Source organism: Ranitomeya imitator, chromosome 2, assembly GCF_032444005.1.
Source record: "Ranitomeya imitator isolate aRanImi1 chromosome 2, aRanImi1.pri, whole genome shotgun sequence".
Lineage (NCBI taxonomy): Eukaryota > Metazoa > Chordata > Amphibia > Anura > Dendrobatidae > Ranitomeya > Ranitomeya imitator.
Window position 1 is genome coordinate 39880725 of NC_091283.1, and position 20812 is coordinate 39901536.

At 45.4% G+C, this 20812-nt stretch overlaps 1 protein-coding gene across 1 annotated transcript in view; it reads right to left on the bottom strand.

Annotated features, from left to right (window-relative positions):
• DLL3 (delta like canonical Notch ligand 3) overlaps positions 1-20812 on the bottom strand; it is a 104241-nt gene that overhangs the window by 26356 nt on the left and 57073 nt on the right. The window contains exon 5 of the mRNA XM_069746512.1: positions 18722-19083. Coding sequence (XP_069602613.1) covers positions 18722-19083 — 362 coding nt within the window. The remainder of the gene's footprint in view (positions 1-18721; positions 19084-20812) is intronic.

Below are 20812 nucleotides of genomic sequence, written 5' to 3' on the forward strand. Positions count from 1 at the left end.
TTGATGCAAATCCGAGTATTCTATTGTTTTTGGGGCCATACAAGTATACAATTATACCTAGCACACTGATGAAGGTCCAGTATCGACCGAAACGTTTGTGATTTACTGTATGTAATAAATCCCCACTTTTTTGCATCACAACACCCTGGAGTGTGCTAGTCACTTTATATTGTATACGTTCAGGTTTGGGCACCTATGACTGTGCACCTCCCCTATTTAGGCTGTGCTTAGCATCTTCTATAGCATAGGGAGCGTTAGGCGCAATCCACAGCTGCCTTTAGTGTGGTTGGAGAGGATTAGGGATTGCGGTCAACAGAGTTCCAACGTCTCAGAGCTCGTTCTTGTTTTTTGGGTTATTGCCAGGTCACTGTATGTGCGCTGACCTCTATGTCCATTGTGGTACTGAATTACCTTTCATAACAGGCTAGCTAGTTTCTTAGGCTGTGTCGAGTTGCATAGGGAGCGTTAGGAGCAATCCACGGCTATTTCTAGTGTGTGTGATAGGATTAGGGATTGCGGTCAGCAGAGTTCCCACGTCTCAGAGCTCGTCCTATATTATTAGTAACTATCAGGTCATTCCGTGTGCTCTTAACCACCAGGTCCATTATTGTCCTTACCACCAGGTCATAACAGTTTTAGGTGAGTATTCCACATACCCCCTCCACTAATCCGGGTGGTCATTGGGGGGTCCTTGGGGATCCAGCAGTCCTAGTTCACAGTGCTGTGCAGTTTTTCTCCAGGCTGCCTTGGTCTGGTTGGCGCCTTATTGGCCCCACGCATGGCAGCCGCGCTACTTCGGCAGCCGCATCTCTGAGCCTGGCTTATAGGCAACCGCGCTGCCTTTTTCCTGCCGCACTGTGTTCTGACACGGCGCAGCGACCTTGCAGCCAGCCGCGCCATTTCCTCCCCCCGGCGCTGCCACCCTTACAGGCAGCCGCACCGGCTTCCTCCTTCAGCCGCACTTCTTTTCTGTCACAGGCAGCCGCGCCGCTTTCTTGTGGCCGCACTATTTTCTCTCCCGGAGCGGCAGCCTTGCAGGCAACCACGCCACCTTCTCCTGCGGGCACACTGCGCCTTTTTTGTTAAGGCCGTTTTTCCCGGCTTCCGCATTTCCCGGCGGCTGCCGGCCTCAAATTTAGGCCCCGGCTTCTACCGGGGTTCTTCCGGCGCCGCGTCTCCTCACTTCCTTTCCCTCGGGCGGGCTTTTCTCCCGCCCGACTTTCATCGGCGAGCTCCACCCACTGGTGCCATCGTGGTGCTCCTGGCCTGGCGGTTAGCTCCGCCCACCACTCCCCGTGCAGCTGCAGGTACTTATTTCTGCGCTAGGGATGCTTTTCGTCGCGCAGATCAGGCAGTTTCCCATTCTCAAGAGAGCTAATTCCTGGCTTCCTCGCCATCTTCCCCATCTGTCAGGGCCACAAGTTTCAGACAAGAGGGTGCCCCAGATGTGACCGCCTGTATCATTCCTGAGGACGATCTTCCAAGCCGTGCAGCCTTCCATCTGGAAACCGCAGCGTCTGCCGTGAGTAGCTCTGCACTGCAGACTGACACTCTCCCCTGTCCCCTAACCTTCTGACATTTTCCTCAGGGGCCCGTTCGGTCTAATTTTAAGGGAGGTCACTCCCAGCCTCCTAATTTTCCCCTACTTCCGGTGCCTTAGTGAAACACTTTGCGTGTTCGTCTTGTAACCGCAAGCCCAGGCAGGCCTGCAGCAACCCACATTATGATCACCACCCAGGAACCCCTATGCTGTTCCGCCTGAGAGTGAAGTCCCCACCCCAGGCTGGGCCTCCTCTCTGTCTCTATCTGTAGCGGATCTCACACGGGTGTCCCAGACCCTTGTGTCCGTGCTCGATCGGTTGCCCCTGCAGCCTTCCGTAGTAGCCAGCGGGTCGCAAGAAGCTCCGTCCGAGACTTCCAATACAGGCCGCAAAAGATCCAGACAGGAACGCCTGAGTTCTCTTCTCGGTCCATCACGCCCCACGGTCCTCCTCTGTGGTCGATATCCCTCCGGTCCTCCATACAACCTCCTCCCCCCCCCCCCCCCAAGGATTCAGGCAAAGCTTTCTCTGATGCGCCTTCGGAGGATAATTTCAGGCCGGATTCGAACCAAATCGCTAGCATGGGGGACATGGTTCAAAGCCTCATTGGTGCGCCCAATCAGACCTGTGGCATCAAATATTCCTCTACGGAACTCGCAGATCAGGCGGTTTCGTTTAGACGGTCTAAACTACCTCCCAAGGTATTCGCTCCTCATCCCGAATTCGAGGAGTTTCTGGCCAGAGAAAGAGAGCATTCGACCAGACGTTTTCAAAGAGGCAAGTGTCTTAGAGTCTCATATCTCTTTCCTCCGGATCTCATAGCCAACTGGAATGAGAGGCGATAGAGAACGACCTCTCCCTCTGTGGATCCGCTGGCTGCTAGACTTGCCACCAACACAGTCCACATGCTGTCCGGTGGGGCATCTCTGAAAGATTCCATCGATAGGATCATGGAATCCTTCGCAAAGTCGGCTTTCAAAGCTGCCACATCATCCCTATGCCCGGCCTTTGCTTCCACTTGGGTTTCGAGGTCTGTATCTGAAGGGGCTAAACAACTCCGTTGGGGCATTCAAGCCGGAGCTCCACCAGACCGGTTGGCGGAACTTGCCACCCAGATTACTCATGCCGGGGAATAATTGGTTCCGCTTCCCTGGACGCCGCGTCTTCTGCCGCTCAGGCGCCCAGTAATGCTGTTGCCAGCCGTCGCACCGTTTGGCTCAAGAGTCATCAAAGAAGTCCCTTACCAGTCTGCCTTTTTCAAGGATCACGTCTTTTCGGTTCCAAGCTGGACCAAATTATTAAGGACGCCACTGGTGGCACCAGTTCCCTTCTCCAGACCTCGCCTACCTCCCCTTAGGCGGCAGCTTCAGTCTTTTCGGCCTTTTTCGTCATTTTGAGGCATCAGATTCCTCTTCCCAACAGCAGAGGCCACAGGCACATTAAGAGAAGACGTATCCTTCGGACTCACTCCTTCCTGGTGTTCCCGCTACTCCTAAGGTGGATCCTCCAGATCTATGACTGGAAGACCCACCTAGGCATGACTCACGACTAGACCCCAGCCCGTTTCCCAGGCTGAGCAGCCGTCTACTCTTCCTCAGGGATGTCTGGGTCTCCTCAGTAGAGGACGCATGGGTCAGGGAACTTGTATCCTCCGGATACAAAATAGATTCATTTCACGGCCCCGGGATCGTTTCTTCAAATCCCGACCTCCAAGAGACCCCGCTCTAGTCCCGGGTTTCTTTACAGCCATTGTTTCCCTCCCTAAATCCGGGGTAATCGTTCCCATCCCAAAACAGGAACGGTTCACAGGCTTCTCTTCGAATCTCTTTGTACCGAAAAAGGACAACAAGGTTCGTCCCAGTCTGTATCTCAAATTGCTGAACAAGAAGTTTCGTTTGAGGCACTTCAGGATGGAATCCCTTTGTTCAGTAATTGCTTCCATGGAGGCTCAGGAATTTCGGTTTCAGGCTCCCAAAGTCTATCCATCGTCCCCGACACTCTAGCCGTTGCGGTTGGCTCGTCAACAGGAAGAAGTCCTATCTTGTTCTTTCTCAGCGCTTCGTATTTCTGGACATGTTCTTCAACACTTGTCGGACCTGAGTCTTCCTTCCCAAAGACAAGATATCCCTCCTTCGTCGGGAAGTTCGCGTGCTCCAGGGTTCTCGGCTTCCCTCCTTTCCGATGGGCCATGAAGGTCCTGGGGAGGTTGGTTGCAACATCGGAAGCGATTTCCCTTCGCCCATTTCATTCAAGATCTCTTCAGCAGGCTATTCTATCACAGGGACATGTCTGTCTTTCCCTGCATCGTCCGATCCGGCTTTCTTTCCGGGTCAAACGGTTCCTCGACTGGTGGCCGAGGTCACCTCTCATGTCCCAGAGCAGATCCTTCAGAGAAGATCCTTCCTTCCAGTTCTCTGGCAGGTGGTGACCACGGACGCCAGCCTGCTCGGCTGAGGTGCGGGGCTTTTGTCACCTGTTTTTTTTGGGGTCATTGGTCGGTGCAGAAGTCCTCTCTGCCGATCAATGTCCTCGAGTTCCAGATTATCTTTGTCTTTTCTTCACTGGATGAGGATTCTCAGGAGTCTGCCAATTCGAATCCAGACAGAGAATGCCACAGCAGTGGCATATATCAACCACCAAGGGTGGACTTGGAGTTCTCCGGCCTCGGCCGAGGTTTCCAGGATCCTCCTTTGGGCAGAGGCAACGGTCCTGGTGAGATCCGCAGTGCATGTCCCCGGCGTGGACATTTAGGCCGCCGACTTCCTCAGCTGCGAGGGACTTGTCCTTAATTCAGGAGGTCTCCCATCGGATTGCTCTTCGATGGAGGACTCCGGGAAGTGGACCTCACGGCGTCCCGATTGAACAGGAAGGTCCCTCGGGTCGTCCCAAGGTCACGCGATCCTCTCACAGTAGTGTTGACACTCTGGCCATTCCTTGGTCGCAGTTCGTGCTCCCCTATCGGTTCCCACCCCTTCCCTTGCTTTCCAAGCTGTTGGAAAAGATCAAGGCGGAAGTGGTGCTGGTGATTCTGATCGTCCCGGATTGGCCCAGGAGTTCTTGGTTTGCAGAGATCGTCAATCTTCTCGCGGATGCCCCCTGGCGCCTTCCAGACAGACCCGATCTGCTGTCTCAGTGTCCGATCTGCCACCTGAATTATCGGTTGCTCAGTTTAATGGCGTGACTGTGGACACTGAAGTTATAAAAGCGTCCAGCCTTTCGGTCCGGACGATTCACACTATTATCCAGGCAAGGAAGTCTTCGTCTTCCAGGATCTACTATCGTACCTGGAAGGCTTACTTCCGTTGGTGCGAGTCCAACCGCTTTTCACCTATGTCCTTTTCCCTGCCTTCCCTTTTGGTTTTCCATCAAGCAGGACTGGATTCGGGCTTCGCTCTTAGTTCCTAAAGGGCCAGGTTTCTGCGCTCTTCTTCCCTTTCAGAAGACGTTATCATCTTAGCCACAGGTTAAGACCTTCCTTCATGGAGTAACCCACGCTGTCCCTCAGTACAGGGCCTCTGTGGATTCATGGGATTTAAAGCTTGTGCTGGATGTTCTGAGGGGTTCCCCCTTTGAGCCTCTCAGGGAGTTTCCCTGTCAGTTCTATCTCGGAAGGTGGCTTTTCTTGTGGCCTTAACTTCGGTCCGCCGCGTTTCCGAGTTGGCGGCCATTTCTTGCCGACCTCCTTTCTTGGTTATCCACCAGGACAAGGTGGTCCTCAGGTCTCCGCCTTCCTTCCTTCCTTCCTAACGTGGTTTTCACCTTCCACCTCAACGAGGACATCGTTCTACCTTCCTTTTGTCCAGCTCCGACTCATCCTCTGGAGCGATCGTTGGACAGGCTGGACCTCGTCAGGGCAGTGAGGATCTCCCTGCCTAGCATGGCCGCTTTCCAAAAGAAAGATTCTCTTTTTGCCATCCTTGATGGCACGCGTAGAGGCCTGCCGGCTTCCAAGGCGACTATTGCTCGCTGGATCAGAACGGCAATTTTGGAGGCTTACCGGCTCAAGAACAGAGTGCCCCCTCCTGGGATAAATACTCACTTTACCCGGGCAGTCGGCGCTTCCTGTGCGCCACAGGGCTTTGTTTTGCAAAGCGGCAACCTGGTCTTCCATCCACATGTTCGCCAAATTTTACAAGGTCCATACCTATGATTCGGCGGACGCCAGCATGGGCAGAAGGATTCTGCAGGCGGCAGTGGTGAGTCCTCTGACCTGATGGAAGTCTGTTTTTCCCACCCCAGGGACTGCTTTGGGACGTCCCATGGTTCCTGTGTCGCCCAATGAGAGGCGATATAGAAAACAGGATTTTTGGTTGCTTACCGTAAAATCTGTTTCTCGGAGCCTTCATTGGGGGACACAGCACCCTCCCAAGTTGAACAGCTCTGTTTATTGTGTTATACTGTTAACGTTTGAGTTCTTTGAACACTCTTTGAGTGTTTGAAATTGTTAATCTGCGGAGCGCTGCGGAATTTGTTGGCGCTATATAAATAAAGATTATTATTATATTATTATTCTTTCTCTTTTACACGTTGCTTCTCCTACGGCTTTCTCACTAACTGAATATCCTACTTCCTGTCGGGGTGTACACTGCAGAGGAGGAGCTAACTTTTTTATTTGCATAGTGTCAGCCTCCTAGTGGCAGCAGCATACACCCCATGGTTCCTGTGTCCCCCAATGAAGGCTCCGAGAAACAGATTTTACGATAAGCAAACAAAAATCCTGTTTTTTCGGCTCCCGATAGAAGCCCGAGGCTATGTGCACACGTTGCGGATTGTAAACATTCTTGCCGCGGTTTTTCGCCGTGAAAACGCATGCACAACACAACCCATTGAACTCAATAGGATTCCGCAATGCTGTGCTAATGCTGCGTATTTTTTCGCGGTGGAATCGCATAGCAGAAAAATACACAGCATGCTCATTCTTTGTGCGGAATCTCGGGGATTCTGCACACAGGAATGCATTAATCCACTTACTTTCCTGCATGGGGCTATGCCCACCATGCGCAAAGTAAGCTGATCATGTGCGGATGGTACCCAGGGTGGAGGAGAGGAGACTCCTCCAGGCCCTAAAAAAAGAATTAAAATAAAAAATAGTTATATACTCATCTTCTGGCAGCCCCCGGATCCAGCCCAGGCCTTAGCGATGCTTCCGGCAGCTCCCGTTCCCAGTGATGCGTTGTGACAATGACCTGTGATGACGTAGCGGTCTCGCGTGATGCTACGTCATATTGGGTCATTGCCTCGAATCATCGCTGGGAACGGGAGTTGGCGAGAGGATCGGGAAGGCTGCGGGGGCCGCCGGAAGGCATGGGCAGCATCAATAGTAAAAAGTTGGTCACACTTGTCAAACACTATGTTTAGCGGGAAAACGCATGCCAATTCTGCATGCGTTTTACCCGCCGCAGGGAGTTGCGGAATTGCTGCGGAAGTTTCCGCGGCAATTCAGCAACGTGTGCACATAGCCTAAAGGGGAAAAAATGCACCAAAAAATCAGACAGTGGGTAGGTTTTTCCATGAAAAATGCAGCAGATTTTTGCAAGCACAAAAAAAAAAACATGTTTCTTCTATCTGGGTGTATGGCCTTAAAGGAGTTGCTCATTTTTGTTGACCATTTCTTTTTTTCTTCTTCTTAAATGCATTTATTTATGGCTCGAAAGAATTTTTGCGAGTGGGTTTCGTAAAAATTTTTGCACTGCTTGGCTTTTACAGGCTCTAATTTTCTCTACAATCAACTTCTCTGTGGTCGGTGGTCATTAATCAGACAAATGAAGGAGCTACAAACTCTATCAGACGGACTCTCAGATAACTCATTCTGCAGCCAGCAATAGACAGCGCAACACACGGGTTGTAGAAGGCAAATTGTGCAAAATTGTTGGTGAAAACCAGTTGCAAATATTATTTTTAGCCCCAGTTACATGCACATAAGTACAAAAGAAGATGTAGAAATTGTCCCAGAAGGTGAACAATCCTCTTAATGTTTATCGTTCACAGAGAGCAAGATCTTAGTAAAAAAGTTAAGAAAACAAAGTATATTAGAAAATAGACAATAGGATTACAGAAAACCTCTTTAAATGAATATTTCCATCTCGTAAAGGAAATACCACCACTTTATGATATCTGGGACCTCCAGCAATCACAACAATATACATCGCTGTGTCCCTTTTGTACTTAGAAATAGTGAGTCGGACCCCCACCAGTCACAAAGTAAGAACATATCCTAGTTTTTGAGATAGGAATATCCCTTTAAGGCTGGGTTTACATGTGCGACATTCACGGTCTGAGTACGGACTGCAAAGGTCTACTGATCCGAACTTAATAGCCTGATATATACAGTACAGAGCAAAAGTTTGGACACACCTTCTCATTTAAAGATTTTTCTGTATTTTCATGACTACGAAAATTGTACATTCACACTGAAGGCATCAAAACTATGAATTAACACGTGAAATTATATACTTAACAAAAAAGTGTGAAACTACTGAAATGATGTCTTATATTCTAGGTTCTTCAAAGTAGCCACCTTTTGCTTTGATGACTGCTTTGCATTTAAAATCTTTAAATGAGGTGTGTCCAAACTTTTGGTCTGTACTGTATACTTGTGTATAAAGCTGTTTCGGTCAGGAGACCTGCGGCCGGTCAAGACATGGCGTCTGTATTTGACTTGTGAATGTCGCATGTGTGAAACCTGCCTGAAGAAGGCTCCATTCACATCGAGGGTGTAAACATGAACGCTTCGTATGGTGATGTGACACATAGTTATAAGGAGGGATGGATTTTATACTTGCTAATGTGTAGTAGTATGTGCTCTACATCGATGTTAGGATGCAGGTATACAGTACATACGTACCTGACATCATGCATGTGTTGTGCGGTGTTTATGGGAGTGTAGCGTCTCTATGATCACTCCAGGTACTTTACAATTGCAATGCTTTGCATTACCTCTCACATAATAAGGCTGATTTCATGGTTTCACACATCTGTGAAACAGCGAACCACTCTCATATCACAATACCCGGCCAACCGTCTTGTCTCCTTCGTCAACTTTTCATGTACAGCAGTGCTTAAAAGCTCGTGAACTTATCAGAATTTTCCATGTTTCTACATAAATTTGTCCTAAAACCACATCAGATTTTCACTCAAATCCTCAAGTAGATAAAAAAAGAACCAAATCAGACAAATGAGTAAAAAATATTATTATCATCGGCCTTTAGCTCGATCTCGAGCCATGGTGACTTGATGGATGAATGCTCTTTAGGAAGATCAACCTTGGTCAAGCTTAGATAGGTCCATCGGGGTCTTCTCAACTATTATGTTGATTGTATCAAGCCATCGGGTTGCTGGTGTTCTATTTACCTTGTTCCTTCTATTCTTCCCACCATGATGTCCCTCTCCAGTGATTGCTCTCTTCGTATGATGTGTCCAAAATAGGCAAGTCCTAGCTTGGTGATCCATGCTTCGAGTGACATGTTTGGCTTGATTTGTTCCAAAATTGATTTATTTGTTCTTCTTGCGATCCATGTTATTGACAAGATTCTTCTCCAGCACCACATTTCGAAGGCGTTGATTTTTCTTCTATCTTTTTTCATCGTCCAGGTTTTGCATCCATATGTCACTACAGAAAAGACCAGATTATGTATGAGCCGTGTCTTCGTCGCCAGTGAAATGTTCCTCGATTTAAAGACCTTGTCCACTGACTCTGTTGTTAATTTGCCCATAGCTATTCTCTTATTGACTTGAGGTGTTGTCGCTGCACCTAGAATGATCATTGATCCCAGTTTTTATCATTGAGGAAAATACCTACACGCAACCTTCGTTCCTCACAATATCTCCTTCTCTACTCCCCTCTTATTTCTTCTTCCCACAACCACATACTAGACTTCTCCCGTGCTTCCCCCATACTCTGGAACTCTCTATCCCAACACATCAGACTCTCGCCTACCACCGAAACCTTCAAAAAGAACCTGAAGACCCACCTCTTCCGACAAGCCTACAATCTGCAGTGATCCTTAGTCTGCTGAATCGCCGCACGACCAGCTCTACCCTCTCATAGTGTATCCTCACCCATCCCCTGTAGACTGTGAGCCCTCGCGGGCAGGGTCCTCTCTCCTCCTGTACTTGTGTATGCCTTATATTGCTCATGTTTATTTTGCTTGTCTATATTTGCCCCTCTTCACATGTAAAGCGCCATGGAATAAATGGCGCTATATAAATTATAATAATTGAGAAAAATGATCTGATATCACATGTCTGAGTGGTAAAAGAATGTGAACCTTTGCTTTCAGTATTGATGTGACCTCCTTGTAAAGCAAAAACTGAATTTAAACATTTTCGGTAATTGTTGATTAGTTCTGAACATCTATTTGGAGGCATCTTAGCCCATTCCTCTTTAGAAAACAAGCTTTACTTCTGGTATGTTGATGGGTTTTCTCCTATGAACTGCATTCCATTCATTCCCCAATTTTTACCGGCAAAAGCACAGCTGCATTAGCAGAGCTCCTGCTTGTAAAATTATTTAACCCCTTCAGATGGATTAACATTGTTGGACTTGACTCTAACGCCTGAGAGGTATGGGATATTGTTGTTTTTTTATTTTAACTTTGTTTCAGGTGACAAGGGTCTTCAATTGGATTGAGCGTATAATAAAGATATTACAACACCATGTGTATTTATTTCATTAAAATACTTTTTTTCAAATCTGTGTTTTTTTTAACCCTTTATTAATATTGGATTAATAATGGAGAGGTGTCTTATTGACACCTCTCCATTATTAACCAGGCTTAATGTCACCTTACAATAGCAAGGTGACATTAACCCTTCATTACCCCATATCCCACTACTACAGGGGAATGGGAAGAGAGAGGCTAAGTGCCAGAATAGGCGCATCTTCCAGATGTGCCTTTTCTGGGGTGGCTGGGGGCAGATGTTTTTAGCCAGGGGGGGGCCAATATCCATGGTCCCTCTCTAGACTATTAATATCTGCCCTCAGTCACTGGCTTTACCACTCTGGCGGAGAAAATTGCGCGGGAGCCCACGCCAATTTTTTCCGTGATTTATCCCTTTATTTTAACAGCCACAAAATTTTATACACATACACTTCTAACATTAGTAGTGAGGAACATGTAAAAAAAAAAAAAAAGGATATGAAATGGTTTACTACATGTAAACCATGTCTCATATCCTGTCGGGTTTGGGAAGGAGATAGCAAAAGCCGGCAATTGAATTTTCTGCTATCTAGCGCTGTATGAAATCTATATATATAATTGTCTAAGGGTTTTTCCGTCTGTCTGTCTGTCTGTCTTTCTGTCTGTCTGTCTGTCTGTCCTGGAAATCCCAGCTCTCTGATTGGTCGAGGCCGCCAGGCCTCGACCAATCAGCAACGGGCACAGCGACGATGATGTCATAAAGGACGTAGACATCCTGCGTCTCTGATTGGTCGAGGCCGCCAGGCCTCGACCAATCAGCAACGGGCACAGCGACGATGATGTCATAATGGTTGCCATGGCGACGATGATGTCATAAAGGTTGCCTCGATCAATCAGCGACGGACACAGTCTGCCGCGAATTCTGGAATCATCATTGTCCATATATTACAGGGACATGCATATTCTAGAATACCCGATGCGCCGCCAGGCCTCGACCAATCAGAGACCGGCACAACATCGACGTAGAAATCCCGCGTCTCTGATTGGTCGAGGCCGCCAGGCTTCGACCAATCAGCAACGGGCACAGCGACGATGATGTCATAAAGGACGTAGAAATCCCGCGTCTGATTGGTCGAGGCCGCCAGGCTTCGACCAATCAGCAACGGGCACAGCGACGATGATGTCATAATGGTTTCCATGGCGACGATGATGTCATAAAGGTTGCCTCGACCAATCAGCGACGGGCACAGTCTGCCGCGAATTCTGGAATCATCATTGTCCATATACTACGGGGACATGCATATTCTAGAATACCCGATGCGTTAGAATCGGGCCACAATCTAGTATATATATATATATATATATATACACATATATGTGTGTCTCACTGACATATATATATATATATAGACTGTATATATGTTTTCACAAATATTTGAGGCCATGGATCCATTCTATCTCGCCATACGGATGACACACGGATCATTTTTGGAGAAAAAATTGCATCCTCGCATTGAATACGAATCGATGTTCAGGAGCTTTTGTGCGTATTACGGCCGTAAAAAACGGACCGTATTTCCCTACGCTAAGTGTGACGCCGGCCTAAAGCCAAGGAGGACACTTATGTGTCTGAATATTAGTTAGCTTTGTGTTCTGTTACTTGGAGTTAGCCATCCCAGTTTTCTCAGCTGGTAACCGTCTCGGAAAATTCCTGTTTGTTTCTAAAATCTGCATTTACTTCCTGGTTCAAACCGGTAAATTTATGTCTGCTGTAATCTTAAGGAACTCTTCACTGAACTTGTTCACACTACTAACACTGTTGCCCGTGGTCCTCGCTGTTCCACTTACCATCCGGCAAGTCCTGAACGTTGTAACGTCTCCTTCTGTCCATGTTGTCCAACTTCACCCTAGAGCTTAGAGAATTCACCTCAACAGGTGAACTCATAACAAATTTAAGCAGAAATATGGAAAATTCTGAAGGGTTCACAAACTTTCAACACCACTGTATGCCTATGAGGTAGTTAGCTCAAGTCAGGAAACCCGCCTGTCGGGCTGGATATTGCAATGCGAGCACGTTCCGTGTTTCACCCAAGTGTGATACAGACCTAAAAGTGTTGTACAACCTCTTCTTTAAAGGGTCCTTCAAACTGATAGGGTCTCACTTGACTTACAACTGCTATAAAACCGCACATTTGCCAAGCCTGCTAATTACATAGACGTTCAACTAGGATTTACTACTCGTTCCTGCTGAGTAGTAGATATATACAGGTCCTTCTCAAAAAATTAGCATATAGTGTTAAATTTCATTATTTACCATAATGTAATGATTACAATTAAACTTTCATATATTATAGATTCATTATCCACCAACTGAAATTTGTCAGGTCTTTTATTGTTTTAATACTGATGATTTTGGCATACAACTCCTGATAACCCAAAAAACCTGTCTCAACAAATTAGCATATTTCACCCATCCAATCAAATAAAAGTGTTTTTTAATAACAAACAAAAAAACCATCAAATAATAATGTTCAGTTATGCACTCAATACTTGGTCGGGAATCCTTTGGCAGAAATGACTGCTTCAATGCGGCGTGGCATGGAGGCAATCAGCCTGTGACACTGCTGAGATGTTATGGAGGCCCAGGATGCTTCAATAGCGGCCTTAAGCTCATCCAGAGTGTTGGGTCTTGCGTCTCTCAACTTTCTCTTCACAATATCCCACAGATTCTCTATGGGGTTCAGGTCAGGAGAGTTGGCAGGCCAATTGAGCACAGTAATACCATGGTCAGTAAACCATTTACCAGTGGTTTTGGCACTGTGAGCAGGTGCCAGGTCGTGCTGAAAAATGAAATCTTCATCTCCATAAAGCATTTCAGCCGATGGAAGCATGAAGTGCTCCAAAATCTCCTGATAGCTAGCTGCATTGACCCTGCCCTTGATGAAACACAGTGGACCAACACCAGCAGCTGACATGGCACCCCACACCATCACTGACTGTGGGTACTTGACACTGGACTTCAGGCATTTTGGCATTTCCTTCTCCCCAGTCTTCCTCCAGACTCTGGCACCTTGATTTCCGAATGACATGCAAAATTTGCTTTCATCAGAAAAAAGTACTTGGGACCACTTAGCAACAGTCCAGTGCTGCTTCTCTGTAGCCCAGGTCAGGCGCCTCTGCCGCTGTTTATGGTTCAAAAGTGGCTTTACCTGGGGAATGCGGCACCTGTAGCCCATTTCCTGCACACGCCTGTGCACGGTGGCTCTGGATGTTTCCACACCAGACTCAGTCCACTGCTTCCTCAGGTTCCCCAAGGTCTGGAATCGGTCCTTCTCCACAATCTTCCTCAGGGTCCGGTCTCCTCTTCTCGTTGTACAGCGTTTTCTGCCACATTGTTTCCTTCCAACAGACTTACCATTGAGGTGCCTTGATACAGCACTCTGGGCACAGCCTATTTGTTGAGAAATTTCTTTCTGGGTCTTACCCTCTTGCTTGAGGGTGTCAATGATGGCCTTCTTGACATCTGTCAGGTCGCTAGTCTTACCCATGATGGGGGTTTTGAGTAATGAACCAGGCAGGGAGTTTATAAAAGCCTCAGGTATATTTTGCATGTGTTTAGAGTTAATTAGTTGATTCAGAAGATTAGGGTAATAGGTCGTTTAGAGAACCTTTTCTTGATATGCTAATTTATTGAGACAGGTTTTTTGGGTTATCAGGAGTTGTATGCCAAATTCATCAGTATTAAAACAATAAAAGACCTGACAAATTTCAGTTGGTGGATAATGAATCTATAATATATGAAAGTTTAATTGTAATCATTACATTATGGTAAATAATGAAATTTAACACTATATGCTAATTTTTTGAGAAGGACCTGTAGTATGGAACGACTTTATATCAGGCCTGCTGGAGAAAAAATGCTCAATATGTGAGAACAGAGGCTGTGGAGAGAGTCTAAACAAAAAACGAGTTACATTCTGCACGCCTGCCAACAACAGGTTAAAAATAAATCTTTGCATGAAGATCAATACTGATCTATAAAGGAACATTTGGGGCAAAACAGATATGCTGTGGATTGCCTAGTGGAGGGGCTCCGGTGGCAGCGATAACCCGGGGATATTCCCGCTCTGTTGCTTTTCGACCGAGCAGCGTTTCATTAAAGGGTTATTACCTCAACTGGAAGATATCCCTTATTGATCGGATAGGAGATTGCTGGGGGTCTGACCGCTGGACCCCCTGCGAGCCCACAAATATTGGTCTGCATAGTCCCATCTAAGTACAGTGGAAATGTGCATCCTTTATTTCCACTCCATTCATTGATTATGGACTTATGGAAATAGCGGAGCGCAGTGCTCGACTTTCTCCGATAGTCCCATAGACAATGAATGGAGCTCAGATGGAGTGTGGGCACCTCCAAGGCACTTAGGAGATCCAAAGCCCCACTCTCAAGATCGTTGGGTGTTGCAGTGGTCAGATCCTAGTATCCAATGGATAGAGGATAGCATTCACTTAATAGGAATACCCCTTCATAAGACCAATTTTTGCCTGGATTGTTCCTCTAAAAGTGCAATACTTAGGGTGATCGTAGCTCCTGCGGAGAAGTAAATGGGTGTCAGGGTCATAACTTCATCGGAAAATCAAATATTGTTTAAATCAGAGTTTTGTATTTTTTCTTTATCCCAATCTGTATTGAAAACATAAAATATAACTTGAAATTCTTACACTGGCCACTAGGGCTTTTTGGACTCTAACTTCCTGTTTCAGGACACAACACACAAACATTAACTGCAATAAATGGACTCACACCCTATGTTTTGTATTGAAGCATCTAATAAACGTGTGTCATTGTGAAGGGACGAGGAGGTGAGCTGTGACATCACCTATGGAAAATGGTGGATCCTGTGTCATTACTGTATATAGAGGTGTTATCAGTCATTGTACAGGACGAGGAGGTGAGCTGTGACATCACCTATGGAAAATGGTGGATCCTGTGTCATCTACTGTATATAGAGGTGTTATCAGTCATTGTACAGGAGGAGGAGGTGAGCTGTGCCATCACCTATTGTGAATGGTGGATCCTGTGTTATGTACTGTATATAGAGGTGTTATCAGTCGTTGTACAGGAGGAGGTAAGCTGTGACATCATCTATTGTGAATGGTGGATCTTGTGCTATCTACTGTATTTAGAGGTGTTACCAGTCATTGTACAGGAGGAGGTGAGCTGTGACATCATCTATTGTGAATGGTGGATCCTGTGTTATCTACTGTATATAGAGGTGTTATCAGTCATTGTACAGGAGGAGGAGGTGAGCTGTGACATCACCTATTGTGTATGGTGGATCCTGTGTTATCTACTGTATATAGAGATGTTATCAGTCATTGTACAGGAGGAGGTGAGCTGTGATATAATCTATTGTGAATGGTGGATCCTGGGTTATCTACTGTATATAGAGGAGTTATCAGTCATTGTACAGGAGGAGGAGGTGAGCTGTGACATCACCTATTGTGAATGGTGGATCATGTGTTATCTACTGTATATAGAGGTGTTATCAGTCATTGTACAGGAGGAGGTGAGCTGTGACATCCTCTATTGTGAATGGTGGATCCTGTGTTATCTACTGTATATAGAGGTGTTATCAGTCATTGTACAGGAGGAGGAGGTGAGCTGTGACATCACCTATTGTGAATGGTGGATCCTGTGTTATCTAATGTATATAGAGGTGTTATCAGTCATTGTACAGGAGGAGGAGGTGAGCTGTGACATCACCTATTGTGTATGGTGGATCCTGTATAATCTACTGTATATAGAGGTGAAAAAAAACACAAAATTGAGCTTAACTTGAGTTGGTACGCATGCAGAAGTTTTTTTTTTTTTTACTCAGTTACATCAGGGTTTTTGCTTACTTTTTCTCTTGTAGGTTTTAATGTTTTGTGGCCAATGTGAACATGCGTTTAACTTCTGCATGTGTACCAACTCAAGTTAAGCTCAATTTTTGTGTTTTTTTCTTTTTGTTGCATTCTGTGCAAGCCGGGGTGTGGCCTCCCTGTTTCTGAGCTAGAGATTGTATATAAGTCTTCCCCAGTCTGGTGTTCCCTGGTTGGGCCCAGTCCTTTTGTCTGCCCTTATTCACACTGAGGTCAACATTGACAAATGGTAAGGTTTTAATATTGAACAGTGTAGGACTGTCCCTATCAGAGTTACCTTGAAGCGGTGGGATGGCTTTTTTGCTATTTTTTTTTTATCAAAAAACAGTATTACTAAAAACTGTGTGTTATTTAAATGCACTTTTGCTTTTTTACTTAGTTGCATCAGGGTTTTTGCTTACTTTTTCTCTTGTATGTAGAGGTGTTATCAGTCATTATACAGGAGGAGGAGGTGAGCTGTGACATCACATATTGTAAATGGTGGATCCTGTGTTATCTACTGTATATAGAGGTGTTATCAGTCATTGAACAGGAGGAGGAGGTGAGCTGTGACATCACCTATTGTAAATGGTGGATCCTGTGTTATCTACTGTATATAGAGGTTTTATCAGTCATTGTGCAGGAGGAGGAGGAGGTGAGCTGTGACATCACCTATTGTGAATGGTGGATCCTGTGTTATCTACTGTATATAGAGGTGTTATCAGTCATTGTACAGGAGGAGGAGGTGAGCTGTAACATCACCTATTGTGAATGGCGGATCCTGTGTTATCTACTGTATATAGAGGTGTTATCAGTCATTGTACAGGAGGAGGAGGTGAGCTGTGACATCAGCTATTGTGAGTGGTGGATTCTGTGTTATCTACTGTATATAGAGGTGTTATCAGTCATTGTACAGGAGGAGGAGCAGGTGAGCTGTGACATCACCTATTGTGAATGGTGGATCCTGTTATCTACTGTATATAGAGGTGTTATCAGTCATTGTACAGGAGGAGGAGGTGAGCTGTGACATCATCTATTGTGAATGCTGGATCCTGTGTTGTCTACTGTATATAGAAGTGTTATCAGTCATTGTACAGGAGGAGGAGGTGAGCTGTGACATCATCTATTGTGAATGGTGGATCCTGTGTTATGTACTGTATATAGAGGTGATATCAGTCATTGTACAGGAAGAGGAGGTGAGCTGTGACATCACCTATTGTGAATGATGGATCCTGTGTTGTCTACTGTATATAGAGGTGTTATCAGTCATTGTACAGGAGGAGGAGGTGAGCTGTGACATCTATTGTGAATGGTGGATCCTGTGTTATATACTGTATGTAGAGGTGTTATCAATCATTGTACAGGAGGAGGAGGTGAGCTGTGATATCTCCTATTGTGAATGGTGGATCCTGTGTTATCTACTGTATATAGAGGTGTTATCAGTCATTGTACAGGAGGAGGAGGTGAGCTGTGACATCACCTATTGTGAATGGTGGATCCTGTGTTATCTACTGTATATAGAGGTGTTATCAGTCATTGTACAGGAGGAGGAGGTGAGCTGTGACATCATCTATTGTGAATGGTGGATCCTGTGTTATGTACTGTATATAGAGGTGTTATCAGTCATTGTACAGGAGGAGGAGGTGAGCTGTGACATCACCTATTGTGAATGGTGGATCCTGTGTTATCTACTGTATATAGAGGTGTTATCAGTCATTGTACAGGAGGAGGAGGTGAGCTGTGACATCACCTATTGTGAATGGTGGATCCTGTGTTATCTACTGTATATAGAGGTGCTATCAGTCATTGTACAGGAGGAGGAGGTGAGCTGTGACATCACCTACTGTGAATGGTGGATCCTGTGCTATAAGCAGTGTACTGAGGTGTTACTTGTTATTGTAATCCTGCCTTTGATGATAAGGAGCCTGCTGAAAACTCTTCCTGAAAGAACAGGAAGTATGAGTCTAAAATAACCTCGGTTGCCAGTGCGAAAATTGCTAAATTATTATTTCTAGTTTCTCATATAAAATACACATAACACAAAATCCCGATTTAATCAGTAAGTACATTCTGATCACAGCTTTCCTTTAGAGGGTTTCTCCAGCCTTTAAATAAAAAGAAAAAGCTGAAAATGTTCCCCGACCAATCCAGGAAAGAAGCTGCGACGCTCCCATCCATCTTCATCACCGAGTTGCTGACATCTCGGCGGTAGAATCCATGATGGCGGTAGCACGGTGCACAACTACTGCGGCCACTGATTAGCTGCAGTGGTTACTTACCAACCACTGGGGACCGCCAGGGTTTCTGTGCTGGATCGGTGGAGTATTCGGTGAGTTTTTTTTTAATTTAGAGGTTTGAGTTTGCCTTTTAACCATAAGTAATAAGATCTGTAATGAGGACACAGCTGGTCTGGGGCTACATTGAGGATTTTGCGGTCTAGGCAGAGGAGCGGCTGCGCTTTTATATCGGCATCGGCTTGGAGTGATGGAACCACTTGGAGTTGACCTAGACGCTAAAGAAGATACTGAATGCCTCGCTCCCGTGTAGCTGCCTTTACGCCACAGGACCAGTGCAAAAGTCTGCAATGTAGCCGGAGCCCAGCGGGACAGTGATAAAAGACTGGGCGTGTTGACTTACGTTGCAGCTGCCTCCATTTTTGCATGGGTTACTGGCACATTCATTGCTCTCAATCTCACAGTTGGTTCCCGTGTATCCCGCTCGGCAGTTGCAGGAATAACTCCCCTGACCGGTGTTGGTGCAGCTGGCCCCGTTGTGGCACGGTTTGTGGTTGGTGCAGTAGTTCAGGTCTTGATTGCAGAACAGTCCTCCCCAGCCTTCTTGACAGGTGCATTCAAATGGCTGCGAGCACGACCCGTGCAGACAGCCGGGGTAACGTACGCAGTCATCACAGAGCCGACCTTGCCATCCCATACGACACTTGCACTCCCCAGGCACCTCGCAGAAACCATGCGACTCGCTGCAGCTAGGCAGACAGATAGCTGTAAAAGAAAGTGCAAACACGTTTACCAGGCGCATTCACTAAGGCTGGTTTCACATTTGCGTTTTTTGCCGCTGCGTTTTAGCGCAAAAAAAACGCATGCGTTTTTTTTCTATACTTAACATTAAAAACACATGCGTTTTTTTGCATGCGTTTTGCCGCGTTTTGCCGACGTATGCGTCGTTTCTATGCTTGCGTTTTGTTGTGGAAATGCAAACTGTAGTAATTTCTAGCGGCGTTTTTTTGCGGCAAAAAAACGCATTCCTGTCTATGTAAACGCATGCGTTTTTAAGCTTTAAACGCATGCGTTTCAATAGAAAAACACAAGAATACACACTGATAAGCCACCCCCCAACCCTAACCCTAGGGTTAGGATCCCTAGGGTTAGGGTTAGGATCCCTAGGGTTAGGATCCCTATAGTTACTAGGGATCCTAACCCTAACCCTAGCTATTTCTGTTTATAGTGGGTTTTCTAGTTGATTTTGATGATTGGCATCTGTCACACACTTCTCATCATGCGTTTCAAAAACGCAAATGCAGGAAAAAATGCATGTAAACGCGTCAAAACGCCGCGTTTTTTTTTACCACATGCAAAAACGCATGCGTCTAAAAAACGCAGCGTTTTAACGCGTTTACATGCGTTTTTTGCACCACATGCGTTTGCGTTAAAAACGCTGCATTTTTTAACGCAAATGCGAAACTAGCCTTACCTGTGATCTCCCTTTGTGTGAGTTTTCCTTTTAATCTCCTTTATTAGAAACAGAACAGCGCCCCCAGTGGATGAACTGAAACATTACAATATCCTATTCACTAAACCCATGAAAGACCGGACGTTTTATTTCATTTTTGAGCTTTCGCCATGCAGGTTGAAGGCTGAAATTCCACTGCCACTAGGGCTGATATACCAGCCCCCATTACAGGGGAAATCAAGTAAAAAAAAACAATATTTAAATATTGACGTGCCCTTCAATGTTCTTTTGTGACCGTATAAGAAGCACAATATGTGAAATAAATGGATAACAAGCATGTAACAATAAATATGTCCTGGTCGGGGAAAAAAAAATATATTCGATATATATAAAAATAATCGTTACAGAAAAGGAAACAGATTTTTAAATGTATTTCTATGGTACTTTGTGGTCATAAAAAAAACATGAAATACAGAAAGTTATTTCATTTATTTTCCATTGCTTGTAACACAAAATGACACCAACGACTATCATTCGCGCCAAAAATAAGTGATGAAAAATTTTGACGTTTCTGACGTTTAGAATATGTCATCATAAAAACAAGTAATTTTTTTTTTCAAAGTGTGTATTTATCATTCAAAAGTAATAAAACATAAAGAAAACCATATAAATTTTATATCACCGTAATCGTGCTTTGCCTACAAAACAAAGTTGAGAACACTTTATTTCTGCAGCCCAATGAATAGCCTAAAATTTGAAACACAATAAAAATATTCCCACTATTCCCCTAAATTATTTTTTTTTTTTATGTTTTAAGTCCACCATTCGGTTCCACAGCTATGGACCTTTTTATTTATTATTGTTTTATGATTTTACTAAGGAGGCGTGGCTCACAGGATCCTCTGGGGCGTGTCTTTAGGCTGTTCTGCATTATTACCCTGTGAGCCACGCCCCCTTGTAAACACCCTAAAAATTAACAATAAATAAAATGGTCCATATCTCTGAAACTGTATTATTTTTTTGGTTTTGTTTTTACGATGT